General features: G+C 37.6%; 2 protein-coding genes across 5 annotated transcripts in view; both read left to right on the forward strand.

Moving 5' to 3' along the window:
• The first annotated feature begins 33 nt into the window (after positions 1–33).
• dbf4 (DBF4 zinc finger) lies at positions 34–6,669 on the forward strand. Its single transcript, XM_011485258.3, has 13 exons — positions 34–274; positions 351–489; positions 1,465–1,628; positions 1,922–2,119; positions 2,202–2,252; positions 2,733–2,802; positions 2,919–2,995; positions 3,093–3,138; positions 3,213–3,258; positions 3,334–3,459; positions 3,585–3,699; positions 5,312–5,427; positions 5,529–6,669. Exons 2-13 carry the CDS (start codon positions 444–446, stop codon positions 6,256–6,258), a joined length of 1,785 nt encoding a protein of 594 aa, XP_011483560.1. The 5' UTR covers positions 34–274; positions 351–443; the 3' UTR covers positions 6,259–6,669.
• A 1,475-nt stretch (positions 6,670–8,144) lies between these two features.
• The window catches only part of adam22 (ADAM metallopeptidase domain 22), a 64,307-nt gene continuing 58,008 nt past the window's right edge, over positions 8,145–14,443 (forward strand). For 2 of the 4 annotated variants that reach the window (XM_023964023.1, XM_023964024.1), the window contains exons 1-3: positions 8,148–8,494; positions 8,669–8,829; positions 12,481–12,557. In XM_023964023.1, the coding sequence (XP_023819791.1) occupies positions 8,398–8,494; positions 8,669–8,829; positions 12,481–12,557 (335 nt within the window). In that variant the 5' untranslated portion in view covers positions 8,148–8,397. Of the gene's footprint in view, positions 8,495–8,668; positions 8,830–12,480; positions 12,558–14,443 lie in introns of all 4 variants that reach the window. The other 2 variants (XM_023964022.1, XM_023964025.1) reach the window with 2 other exon arrangements.

Below are 14,443 nucleotides of genomic sequence, written 5' to 3' on the forward strand. Positions count from 1 at the left end.
ACTGTGGAATCGGAAATTGTCAAACATGGCAGCCCAATCTTTGTGTTTGACACCGGATTTGAAGCGGGAACGGAGGTTTTTTTTTAAGAAATGGCGACTTTAAAGTTTTAACGGCTGCCTGAAAAGTTTTAAAAAACAAGCAAGCAAGCACAGTGGTGGAGTAAGACTCTTGGCCGACGAACATGCCAAATCAACTTTCTTGTTTACAGTAGTTGGAGAAATACTGGATGCAGGCAGGATAACAGGGAGAGTTGTTGACTGTCCAAACTAAGACGTAAGTTTGTCGATTAAATCAGACAGGCCACCACCAGTATTTAACTATGATTTACATTTCCCACGGCTGTTTGCAGTCGTTCTTTGTTTATTTGCTGAAAAGCTGGTGAGAATTGAATGACATGGACAAGACAATATAATAAACATTCTTAACCGTTAGTAGAAATAAAATGAAACCAAAGGGATCTAAGAAGCTTCCAGGATCCAGCTGGCAAGGTACGGAAACGATTTGTTGTGTTTTACGAACGATGACCTTCCGTGTTTTCTGGTGCACAATACATAATATAATAATGCGTATTTTCTATGTCATTTTTTTCACAACATTTCCTTGTTTAGGTTAGGCTCTTAAAAGCTTATTGTTTTCTAAATGAGAAGGTTGTTTCTTAAAGATAGGATTTAGGTCACATTTTGAAAATCATAAAACACATAATAAACTAACATCTGCAGTTTATTAAGATAACTATTTAAGATTGTATCATGTTTACAGACCAGAGACAGTTAAATATGTATTGGAATTGTTCTTCTTTTATTAGATAGTTTTTCTTAAATCTAAATATTTTATTATTAGTTAAACTTATTGCTTTTACTTTTCTGATTGTTCAGGATGTGGCTGTTTTCAAAATAATTCTTTAGATAATCCTGGTTTTGGTTGGTTCTTTTTTATTGTTATTTTTTAGAAAAGTACAAAAATGATATATAAATACATACTGTAAACTGGAAAAGTTTAACAGCATTTTCTTTTACTGAAATGCCTCCAAAAAGCAATAGATTCTTTTTTTTTTCATTACTAAAAGCCATCTATAATTTATAGTGAGACTTTCACTTTTTACTTTGCTAGTAAGACAAAATAAAATAAAAATCAAGTTGCCTTTCACCTAAAAATTCAAGATGTAAAAGTTCATTTTTTGTGTACTGCAGATAGTCTCTTCTGATCTTCCTCTCATGTAGGCTTTTACTTTCACAGAAATTCAATAGTAGACGTATACTATTATTTAAGTGAAAACTGTTTATTGGGAACTTTGAATAAAATATTTAATCTATTAGTTGCTATAATCAGCACTCTAGTCTAGTAGTCTATACTGCATGAGTGTTTGATCAACACGTTTTTGACCATTGAGCCTTTTTTTAGATACCTTTTATGTCCTTATACATCCCTTCTCTCTTACTGAATTTTTTCTGTTTTCTCTTTAGAGAAATGTGTAAATTCAGGGGAAAAGAAGTCAGGATCCGTAACCAAACAAACGACGTCCTTTCATGCACAAGTCAGTCCTTTTACTGGTAAAGTGTTTTACCTCGACTTACCGTCAAACAGAGCGGCAGAAACGCTGGAGAGGGAAATCAAGAATCTGGGAGGGGTAAGGAAGACCACAAGTACATCTTTTTCATTGTTTTTTTTTTTTTTTGGTTCCTTATACCTGTTTCTACCAATGTCTGCTAATGCTACGGTTAAAAAAGCTGTAAAAGTTCTAGAAGTTTAAAGCAAAACATTTTTGCTCACATAGGTATTACATAGACAGAAGGGTTTTGTTTTTTCTTTTCTAAACGAGTAATGTTTTTGGTTCCTCAAAATACTTTTTTATTTATTTTTTTGCTTTAATCGGCACTTGGCCTTAATGACACTTTTTTCTGTCACCTTCATATTTTGCAGACTGTTGAGAAATTCTTCAGTAAGGAAATTAAATACTTGGTTTCCAATAAACGCGAGGCAAAGTATGTGAATAGCTTCAAAAGTGACTCTCCTGTCCCAAGCCCGGACTCGGGCCAGAGCTCGCTTCAACCTCACTCAAATCCACCAAATCATGTTAGCCACAGAAACAAAAGGCGGTCCCAAGGACAAGCAGACTTGGTTAGTTCAGGTCCTCAATACCATCTCGTATTTGGGTTTAAAGCCACATCTCATAGCTACAGTGTTTCCTTTCTTTTTGCAGTTTGTCCCAAGCAGAGGAAAGTCTTTGGTGGACCGAGTGGTGAAGGAACAGGTTTGTTCCATCCCTACGGGTGATATTTATATAAAAATGTGTTGCTTTATGCTCGTTTCATTTGTATTTGATTTTGATTTATTAATACCGGTACATAAAAAAGTACATTCTTGCAAAACAAGATTAATCAAAACAGAAAATAAAATTGATGGTGTGCGACAGAAACCCATCTGTTTTGTTTTTTTCCCTGGTCACAAATAGATTAGAATATTGCAGCAAAAAATTAGAATGGAAACTAAACAGAATGGATATAAAACACAAAAGTCAACAAAATATTGGACTTGTGTTTTAGAAAGAAAAGGAAGATACATTTTTGGCTTTTTTGCTGGGGTTCCTGATCTTTCTTAATCAAATAACATTGGACTTCTGCCATGATTTATCATAACAGAAAAAGTATGATTGATGAATGTTGATGTCATTCATGTTTAATATTTTTAATTAGGGACAAAAATGTGTTGAATATAACTTGTTTTCTTTTAGGGTAAGCTACAAATTGATAGGATACTATCAAATGCTCTGGAGTGGGGTGTTAAAATTCTCTACATTGATGGTAGGTTGAGCTAAAATGCTACTTATTTATGTTTTTCTTCTTCTTTTTATGTTATTGTTTTTGAATGCCAGCCTACACTTTTCATTTCACAACACTCTTTTTTGTCACGGTTGCAGATTTATCTGCTTATATTCGGAAGAAGAAAAAGGTTTTCAGCAGCCAAGTATTGGAGGATTCTGTCGTCAAATCATGTGTGAGTGTGGAAATGCATTTCCCGATGTACATTTTTTTTCTGAAATACTTCTATAATCTCAGTATTCTTACATTTTTTGTGTTTATTGTTATTTCAGGTCAATGCTGAGACTGCAGCAAAGCAGGTTTTTCAGAAATGTAAAGGTAAATGTTTTCCAAGTTATCTTAATTTTAGCATTGCACAGATGGCACACTTCTATTTGTATTATTTATCGCAGGAGGCCGGATCAGTAAGCCTTTTATTAAAGTGGAAGATAGAAGCAGGTGAGTGGCGGTCCAGACGACGATTACTTTCTTCAAAAACGTTTACGTGTAAACGTCTTTCTTTTACCTCGGCAGGCATTATCGTCCAATTTACCTCACAATGCCAAAAATGCCAGAGATCAACCTGAAGACCCTTCCTCCCTATAGTCCCTTTTGTCTCGGGGAAAAAGATACTCCAGTACCCAAACCAAGGACGCACAGGTGCGGTTTTTCCACATTTTGCACGTCAGCCACTGTCAGTGTCTCCATTTTTGTCCAGACATCTCTAAAGGAGGGCAAAGTTTGATCATCTGGATTTTGTTTTCCCTTCAATTGGCTGAGATTAGAGGGGTGAAAGCTTCCCTAAGTGAAGAGAAAGTTCACGGCCGAAAGAAGAACAGAGATAAGAAGCGAGGCGGCTTTTGCGAGTGCTGCATGAGGAAATATAACCACCTGTCTGCGGTGAGTTGTCCTGAAGTCCCAAAATGAAATGTTCTTAGTTATTTTCTGCCAAAACCACGAACAGCTCACTGCTCCTCTTCATGTGGCTTCAACATCAGAGGTCTGGAAAGTTCATTTGAATCAGAATACTAGAAGTTATAAATGTTTCCTAATGAGGAAAGATGATGTTTTTTCATACATTTGCTGCCACTTTGTTACGCATTAGCACTATATGTGACTCGTTGAAAGAACTTTACGTTCAGAATTGAAGTTATAAAACGTTTGCTGCATACTTCATGACTATAGCCACTTATATATATTTGTATGCAAATCTGTGGAAAGGAATTAGCCAAATGCTTCATTTTTCATGAACTCTTCTGTGCAAAAACTACCATCTGTAATTAAGATACAGACATATTCATAGGTTAAGGAATAAATGGACGTTTAGACATTTCTGCTAGTATTTTATTGCTGAGTTTTTCACGTCCACGTTCATTTCATATTTAGAGTTTGTGTAGGATTGCAGGTGAAGCTGAGACCAGCAGGACTTCATGCTGTCCAGTTTTCACGCATAATTGACTTTTTCAATCTAAACCAGGTTATTAAAGATATTGAGCTTAGTATTACAAATTGCTTGACCTCATACAAGTATATTGTTGGCCAAATCTACACATGCATTTTATGTGGTTCTAAAAAACGTATTTCTCATAATCCCAGTTCTGTAAGTTAGGAATTGATTGATTTGATTTGATGTGATTTGATTTGATTTATTTCAAGCAAGGTAATCAAAGGAATAAAGAATTTACACATATTTATCAAACTCATTGCAGAAATGATGAAATACATAAATTAAAAACACAGAAAATTAAACTAAACAAAAAAGTCACTTTAATCACATTTGCTTAACGGTAATTAAAAACAGTGATCATTAACTAAAGTATAAGTAGAGTTTGATTTATTGCTTGAAAAGGAGTGGGAAGAAGCGAATTTATATAATCCCACCCCGGGTCTGATCAGATAGATTCTCTTGAAGTAACAAAATCCAGTGCCTAGTAATGATTGATGATCTTCAGAAAACATTCATTCATGATTTCAGTAAACAATAACGGTAACCGATATGTAATAATCATTGATTATTATTAGAACACATAATCACATTAAACCATTACTTATTGCTGCACATTGCAGATCAAGTAAACAAAATCGATAGTTTATTTATTGTAGTTAAAACCTTTCAGTAATCATTAATGCACATTACAATGTAATACTCATTGGCTGTAATTAAAAGAGCTTTGATTATTTCACCACAATCAAGTTCACACATGTATTTGGAATTATTCAAACACTGGGAAATATTCTGCTAAATTGTCATTTTATTAAATTAACGACACAGCAGATTAACCCTTTATTCTGTTTAAATGTACAACGTATAAAAGCAGTCCAGATGAATTACTTTAGACATTCATTCACCTTTTTTTATCTGTAGTCTATTCGGGTTTTCTGTAAGATGTTCCTTCTTTCAGAACCATTTGGGAAGTGGAATGCTTTAAACTTGTCGTCCAGCAAAGCTAACTGTACATTTGAGCAGACAGCTGAAGTGATGAATTATTTAGGGGAGCAATGTCTTCCTCAGCATCTGCAGGGTGATTGTCACAAGGCCTTCTCAAAGACGGACGAGTACTCAGTGGTGGACAGACTGGCTTCTGCTCTGCACTGTGATTTTCTCCAGTTTCAAACTAAAGTCAGAAGGTCATTCTTTTTTTTTACTTTTTAAGTTCAGAATTTTAGTAAACAAGATCAAATTTAGCCTGTTTTCAAGTTAGCTGATGTCCACTTTTCTTTTGTTTCAGACGGAAGTGCAGCGTGTCCTCTGTCCTCGTGGCTCCTGGACTTTGTGGAAAACCTCCCCAGAGACAAGGGGGAGCTCCTCCTGGCTCGGAGCGCCGTCATGCAAAGGATCACAGGAAGGATGGAGAGTTTTACAGGTTGTCTTCAGGAGAGGGTTTTCAATTTGAATCAGCATCCTGTTCTACTTCCTTGTTTGATACCACAAGGAACCGCCACACATATTTGGACAGACCCAAACGCAAAGGTCTTACACAGAAATGGACGTCCTGCGCACAAAAAGCTAAACAAAGTCCTCAGATGGTGTCAGGAGTTGGACCCTCTGCTGGTGAAGGTCTGCTGTCCGTCGCATCCCAGCCTGATGTTTCAGACGAGGGACTCCACAAAGATGTGAACAGCTCTGCTTCGTACACACACAGCACAGACAAATGGGGAAGTGTCAAATTTATGACTCATGGACGTCAAGATCTTACCAAGTCTGTTTGTGAGGCTGCCCAGGAAAAAAGAACTGGAAAGGAGCTTTCTGGAAAGGAAGAGGAAAATCTTTCTCAGAGCTCGTCTCCATTTCTCAAAATCAAAAGAAAAAACAGAGCTTATAAGCGCAAAAGAAGGAAAGTGGAGACGAGTGTTAAGCACAGTGAACTAGGTGAGCTTCCTGACGACTCCAGGCTGAAGCTCTGGAAGCTTTTCCAGTCCAGTGATGACCCGGATGTAGAGTTTCATGGATTTGTCTGAGCCATGAACTGGAGCCTGTAGGATCATCTGTGACCTGCTAAACCAGACTTCAAAAAACACAACTGTGTTTGCAATTATCTTTAAAGACTGAAGTGTTTCAGAAGAAAACACAAAGTAAAAATGTATGCTTTTATTTAAAAAAAAAGAAAGTTTGCATAAATTTGATAAAAGCAGCTCAGCAGTGTGGGTCACTTGAATGTCATTTCTGATCTTAAAGTTTTAGACTGAATGTATATTATGTTTTTTAAATGTTTTAATTTATCAATTATATTTTTGGTTTATCGCAGTTTTCTTCATTTCCTATTGTGCCTTTTGTGCACTTAAACATTTTTTGGGGCATACCTTTGTCAATTTGACAATAAATTGACAAAAATAGAAAAAGTACAAATAAAAATGTGATTCTATTTTTGAATACTGGTAGCGCTGTGTGCTCTGTAGTGCCCCTGCTTGGTTAAAAAGAGCATAAAAGTTCTTATAGTTGATTGCAAAACAGAATAGATCAATATTCCTAACAGTAGTGACATTAAAAAATATAGAATAAAACCTGATCCGGTCTAGTTTAGCTCTGGTTTTTATGAGTTTTGACTCAAAAGAAGGTGCTGCAGTTTCCAGCAAAAAAGGCTTATCTTACATAATAAATGTAAAAAACAACAACAAAAGATTCAATGTGGATTTTGGTTCACTTGAGTTGTAATGTTTTATAACTCCTCTTAAGTGCAGTTTTTATGACTTCCAGTTCACTGAGGCATTAGTTTGGCCTTTCCCGCAGTAAAAAGCAAAATCATAGTTCTGATCTTCGTAACTGTCATTTCCAAGATCATGTGATGAGGTTTTTTCCGCTGTGCACATTTCTTAGTAGCTGTTTCTCATAATTATTGTATAGGGAATCAACATGTAAGGGGTTAACACTGCAATACATAACAATGCATTTGAAATGTAAAATCTGCATCAAAGCAGAAAAAATATGCAAAATATTGTCAAAAAGAAAATTATTTTGTTAGTCACAGTACTTTATTATATTTTAGTTCTATTTATTATCTGTCCATCCATCCACATACTAAGAATGTTTGTCATTTAAATGAATATAATAACAGGAATAGTGTCAGAGGATGAAGAATAAAGAAAAGATCAATTAAAGATGCTAAGAAATGAATAAAAATAAAAAGGATCATTGCTGTTTATGTTTTCACTCACACAAATGACAGAACTTGTTAAATAAAAAATTGTTGCATCTGGAAGCATTGAAAATAACACCACAGTACCGTGTTAATTATTTTGCATTATTTTTTGCTATATTCAGCAAACATTCAGCAGACTCAACTTCATCTTTTACATTTAGGATGTTTGGTTATTTTTCGACATTTGATTTTATGAACATGGAAGTGAATACAGCATCTAAACAGTCAAATGTGGTCCAAATGTGTGTGTTTTTTTTAATCTAAGGTGAAAACTATATTGAATTTTTGTAGGAGGCTGTAGTAAGCTATTATTGTGGTGAAGTAAATTTTAGTTGTAACAATTATTTGCAAAGTTGGAACCCAATTGCAAAATATGTGCTCTATAGAGTGAAATGATTTCCAAGGTAACCACGCTGCTAATTGGATTTTTCATTTAATTAGGTGTCATTTTTCTTATACTGGGGGTGGGGACTTTGAGGTGCTGGCAGATGATGGAGTGAGTCATGAAAACAAGCAGAACTGTGCAGGAATGGCGCTCCTGCAGCAGCCATAACTCTACCTGGACAGGCTGTGTCATCGTTCCAGTCGGCAGACAGTCGGGCCCGCTGTTTTTCTCCATCCCTCCTCCGCTCATATTTATGCATTAGGTGTTTCTGCAGGGAGGTGCTGGACGTTTGTGTGTTTTGAGGAGGTGTCCCCACACCTCCCTCCCTTTTTTCCCTCCTCCCTCCCCTCTCCGTCTCTCCTCTCTGACGCCTGATCCGCGGGATCTCGGTGCGCTTCAGACGCGCTTCGGACCCCAAAGCACCCCAATGGCCCCCCAACAGCGGGACTGCGTTAAACAGAGGATCTGTAGCCGTTTCTAGCGAAGGCAGGACCACGACTGCATCGCATCCTCTCGGAATACTGCATTTTTTTTTTTTGGGAGGTCGATTTCTGTCCAGCGAGGAGGAAAGCGGAGATGGTGCTGATGATGCGCCGCCGATGGTGGATTTCCCTTTTGTATGTCTGTGGACTGATGCGCGTCGGTCACCAGAGCAGCCCCGTTGCGCGTAAAGGTAAACTGTTTTTACATTTAGAGTCCAATCCGGATCAACAGGCCTGTATCTGCCCAATCAGACCATGTTATTGCCCTCCGTCTGCTGCTCCTATCAAAGGAAATGGAAGCGATCGACATCTCACAATAAACGTGATGGATCGCTGAGACCGGTGTTTTCCTCTTTCTTGTGCAGGAGAGGCGTCTCTGAGCCCGGAGGACCTGCCGGCTGCGAGCAGGTTCGTCGGGGTGGAGGACACGGTTCCTGTCCGCCTGCTCTACAGCATGAGCAGCCTCCAGCAGGTCCCACACCACGGACTCAGCACCAGAGTTAAGGCCAGCTCCGGATCCCCGCAGGTACACTGGTGGAAACATGAGCGAGCTCATGGAGGATGCTCCCGAGGGCAGCTTCTGTTTGCAATTGTGTCTCCTCATCCAAAACCCAGTTTGAGTTTAGTTTTATCTATAAAAAGTCATCATCAACATCACATGTGTCACACATAGACATGTTTTAAATGCATGTTTCATTTCAAAAGCTGCAACTGCTGACATTAGGAGCCAATATTTTTACATTTTAAATAATAACAAGGTTGCAAATTCATTCATACAAACCCTCAATGGGATGCCTCTTGGTAAATAACTGACAAAATAACCACAAAAAAATGTCAAATATACCTGTTTGTCTTGTGAAAGCAGTAATTGCAGCAGTGTGTCCACCAGGAGGCACTGCAAATTTCAACTGTACATTTTGCTTTTTGTTTATGGCTTTTTCAAAAACAGTTATAAACAAACTTCATATAACAATGTATTCTCTTGACATTGAAGTTACCAGTGTAATATCCTTGTTTTGTCAAGTGAAATTTCTATTTTCAGGCAAATCTAATACACAATTTTTTTTCAAAAACGCGTTTAAGTCAAGGTAAGGCTGAACTAAGTGATTCACAAAGTTGGTAAATCTATGAAAGTTAAATGCAGTTTCAAAAGAATAGTAGATTTACTTGTTCTTTGTAAGGTTAACTTTGTTTTTGCCTTGCACCCTCAAAAATACAGCAAAACTTTGCTGTTTCACTAAGTATTGAAAGCCTAAACAGTTTTAAAGCCAGTACAATAAAACTTAATCTATTTGCTGTGTCAGTTTGGTGAAGTTGCAAGTTTGCTTGGTTTCTTGGGTGAATCAGCATTGTTTGGTCCCACCGTGGGACTTTAATCTGCGATACGCTGGTCAGTGTAGGAAAGCTTATGCAGAGACCAGTAAGTGGAGAGGACTACAGAGAGCTGCAGAGAGCTGTTAACCCCATGTTGGCCTCAGACGGTGATGCAAATAAGTAAATAGACAAACAGGAACCATTTGGAACATTGTTGTCATATATTATTTTCCTTATATTGGCTGACCCAATTTTACTGAAATGTATTTTCTCTTTTTTTTTGTGGTCCTTTCAATTTTTTAAGTGATTTACTGTCATTTTAGCTTAACTACAAAGTTGTTAAATTCAAAGCCCAAAAATGTGTTTTTACTCTTTCCATTGGGCAAAAATATCAAAATAAAACATTTGATTTATTGATTGACGGATGAATAGAGTTTGAAATGTACCGGCATCAGAAGTTCATTACTACTTTGGTTAATTTTAGAACTTGAGGAGAGTTTCAAAAGAGCTATAAAATCTACTGTACATGTACTGTTGGATTGTGGGTAAGGCGAGTTAAAGGTATCATTGATGTGATGTTCAGAGTTGTGTCTTCTCCAGAGAGTTGAACTTTATGGTGTCACTTTCAAACAGCTTGATCAGTTATCGTCTGTTTTTAGATTAACGGCCCAAAAACAAATCTGTCAAATGGTTCTTTAAATGTTTGACAAACGGGGAGTTATTTATAGGCCTGGTGCTGTTTTCCCTATTTTCAGTCCCAGACACGAGTGGAGTGTGTTTGTAGTTTTGGTGGAAAAGCAGTTGTTCCGACTACTTGATGGCTGTTTGACTTTCTGCCCACACAGAGCTGTGATAGCAAACCATAAGTAGAAAGTGAAGCTCACTAAAGTCAGAAATCAATGTGGAAGAGTCAGCCGTGGTTTCTTCAGACCGGCCCAGGTCTGTCAGGATGGGGAGGGCTTTCATTTACTAAAGTTACTGGAGCCTTTGCCCATGTGATATTTAATTTGCCTGATAAGATTTTACTACAAGGTTGGAATTGCTATTTGTACTCTCACACAGCCACTGATGCCTTCTTAGGTGCTCATATATGCATTGACTACACACAAGCACGCTCCAACACATAATAGAGTGTGTGGTCAATGGGGACATAATGGGTGGAGGTCATCCTTGGGTAAGCAGGGGGCACTTCCTGAAATAGTGACAGAAACCCGCCCCTCCTCCAATGCATCCTCCAATCCACTATGAAAGTAGCTTGTGGGCGCATCTGACCGTGGGGGTGGTGGTGGGGTAGGGTGGGGGGCTGAGTTGAGTTAAGGTCAGCATGTCTTCCGGACCGACAGGAATTATATTTAGGATTCCTCATCAGTCTGAGGGGTGTGCAGGGATGCCATATGTGCCCCTAGGGCTTTTGTTATTTAGCCTGTTTATCAATCACACACATACAGTGTGAAGTTAAACACCCACTCTGTTGGTTGTCACTATGTTTTTGGTGGTTTTAACAGGATCTCGTGGCATCTTTCTTTTGTAGAAGGACATGTTTATAAAGAAAATTAAGCTTGAAATTCCATTTCTGAGTATTTCTTTATTCGAGTTGTTGTGAATCAGTAGCAGACGAAAAATGTAATTGGATAAAGCCTGTAGGTGTGACGTAGAAGCTACGACAGCAAGTCGCAAACTCCCTGCCCCGCTCCATTCTGATGTAGACAACCAGATCCATGTACTTCTTAGTTTTCCTCGTCCAAGCTGCATCTGACTCAAAACTGTACAGCTGGATAGCTCCAGTATTGCTCACTATTTTTGTTGCACCATTTAAGTTAGATTAGGGTTGCGAGGGGCTATAAGCTAGTGAGAGAGAGTGTAAACAAAGGAATGTTGGGAAGTGGGGGCGGGCTTACTCCATGCCAACAGTCCTGCCCACAACTCAGAGGTGAATTTCTAATGAACTACTGCTGCTCTACAGAAACTTTGTCCCAGAAAATGACAGGTTTTTGATTTGGGCTAAAAACGGCATAATCATAACTAAAAGAACTCTGGACACGCTTTAACAATAGATCAAAAGATGATCGGAGTGAGACTTTCAAATGTGCATTAAAATTGCAGAACAACTAACAAAATGAAAATATGGAAAAATAAAGACGTTTCATGCACAGATTGCTGAAGAAAATCTTGTAAAAGCCGCAAACTTGAACCCACTTATGCTTCAGTTTGAGATTAGAGGTTACCTTTGCCTGGGGTCAGAGGATAATTGCTTTCTGAGCACCATCAGCACAACCCTTGAACCTTCTCAAATGGAAGTATTGTAAGTACTGTATTACACTGGATTGGAGATTTGCTATTTCACTTAAACATGAGAAAATTAGGTACAGGCTGAAAGGTTTAGAGTGTAAATTTGACATGATTTTTGACTTTTTTCAATCATCCACCTACAAAAGTGACAGAATGAACCTCATTCTTTGTGCAGGCTGTTATTAATTTCATTATTTTTTTCTTGATACTTGTTTAAGTACTATATCTTGACTGAGTATGTATCTCCTAATTGTCTTTTCATTGTATTTATTTATTTTATAAATATGGTTTGTGTAACTGTTAACAACGGGGGGGAGGGAGGGAGGGATTGTTTGGTTTATTTTGTGTCATGTTGAAAAGTCAATAGACATAATTAAACACAACACAAAAATCCAGGAATTCCGCCCTGTCCCTAAACTGCATACATTGGTGAATTTAATGTTTAATACTTGATAAAAGGTGTTTAAAAATATACTACAGCCCTCCTCTTTCATAAAATGTGACCTTTAAAAACCAATCAAAAGGCAGTGCTGGTTATCAGATGGTCAGTGACTTCCTGTCTGTGTATTTGTAGGCAGACCATGTGGCCCAAGCAAGCTTTCAAGTTGATGCTTTTGGAAGGAACTTCATCCTGGATGTGGAACTCAATCAGTGAGTGTTAAATGATAAATTCTCTGTCTGGATGTCTTACTGAAGGCCTTTTGATCTGTTTTCATTTGCCAGCTCATCTAAATATGTCCATCTGTCTGAATGTTAAGCTCCTATGAGTTGTGGTTAAAGTAGATGTTTCAAAATTTTTGCCAATTCTTAACTCAGAGTTGAACTGAGGGTAACTATTGTGATGCGTTTTGAAAAAAGCCATGTTTTTTTGCTGATCCTGCAGTTCATTGCCCAACTTTGATCATGCAAAAAGCACAGACGTAACTAGTGTGGATAAGTGCCAGAGTACACAGTGTGTATGTTTAATGTGTGCGTGTGCACTTTAGCTCATTTATTATGTCTTTGTGTGTGTGATGTATGAGTGCCATCATAATAGGAAGGGATTTACAGTAAAGGCTGGAGCGCTGCACCATCAGACGCTTATATCGATCACAGCTACACTGATGGAAAGTAAGCTCCTCTGCCTCCTTAGCTCCTCTGATCCTCTTCCTCATCACCTTCCTCTCTCTTTGCCTCCACTCTTTGTTTTTAAGCCACAGTCTTTCTTAAAACCCAGATTTTAAGAAAGACTGCTGATTTTGCCTGCCCCCTTGATTCGTAGAAAAGAAACAAAAAGCCTGTAAAGCTGGCACGCATTTACAGTGATGCCCCCTGCATGTTGATCACAGCGGAAATAACTCCCCTGCTGAGAAAACTGTTACATCACGAGAATTCCCAGGTCTGGAGGAGATGTCTATGAAGACTCTCATTCATCCAGGTTGGTTCCATTGTTGTAGGTTCAGGGGTTGTCATCTGGACTTGGTTTTAAAGTTAGAAGACGTTTCACCTCTTATCCAAGAAGCTTTGTCAATTCTGAATTAGCTGGTCGAAGAGCTGGTATATATGCGCTCATGGGGGAGGAGTCAGACCTGAAACTGGATGATATTGTCAACTTAGCCTCCATGGTTTCAGGTCTTTTTTACATCTAAACTCTTTGATTTGTGTGTCCATGACACTCTGGGTTTCATTGATGGGATTTCAATGTGGTGGGGAGGAGAGAAGCAAATAAGAGAAATAGCCTAAACAGGTTCATCCTTCAGTCTGAGCTGAAAAGTAATCACCTTTTAAATAGAATAGAATAGAATAAAATCCTGAAAGAAATTGAAAAGTAGTCAGCTGCTTGCATTCGTTACAACACTAGCACATCAGAAAAAAAATCAAATAAACATTAAAAGCATAACAAAATGAAAAAATTAAAATCAATTACAAAAAAATACTATAAAACCATAAAATATCTAGGAATTAAAATCAAATTTAATAAACCCCAAAAAACCATAAACCCTGTGCTAAAGGGATTTTTTTTCCTATAGTAGTCTTGTATACATTTTCCAATTTTTTATTTTGCATTTTTCTTGCATAGTTTTGCGTAGTTTGTAATTGATATTTCCTCAGATTCCTATCACAAAACAAATAGAATTTCTTTAAGATGAGCTTGAACTTGTAGCTAAAGTTATGGAAAAGATTAAATTCACAGTAATTTTTTTTAAATTGGTCTCTGAACGAACAGCTGATAGCTCTTTTTAGAGTTTTTGTGTTTCTGTCATTAAAATAAGTGCAGGTAAAAAATAATCAGACTGTTTGGCTTTATGCTTCATGATGGTTAACTGACTTTGGTAATTCAAACGTTTGGATTCATCCTCATAACCTGTGGGAACTTCAATTTTCATCCTTCTAATAGGAAATCAGTATTTTCTGAATCTGTTTAACAATCCAGATATTTATTTTTTAGGAACAGTTTTGAGTTTTAGTACGCAGTGATTGTGGGTTCACAGTTTGTGACGGTTTCTCCTCCTCTTTCAATCACTGTGTAACGTCTTCATTTCACTCTGAGAGTCCCG

Source organism: Oryzias latipes, chromosome 16 (assembly GCF_002234675.1).
Source record: "Oryzias latipes chromosome 16, ASM223467v1".
Lineage (NCBI taxonomy): Eukaryota > Metazoa > Chordata > Actinopteri > Beloniformes > Adrianichthyidae > Oryzias > Oryzias latipes.

Excerpts from the sequence above, each read along its gene's own strand:
- dbf4 (XM_011485258.3), top strand. The coding sequence starts at position 444 with ATGAAACCAAAGGGATCTAAGAAGCTTCCAGGATCCAGCTGGCAAG. Across the intron at positions 1,629-1,921 it reads AAATCAAGAATCTGGGAGGG|ACTGTTGAGAAATTCTTCAG; the intron begins GTAAGGAAGACC and ends CATATTTTGCAG. Across the intron at positions 3,139-3,212 it reads GGTTTTTCAGAAATGTAAAG|GAGGCCGGATCAGTAAGCCT; the intron begins GTAAATGTTTTC and ends TATTTATCGCAG.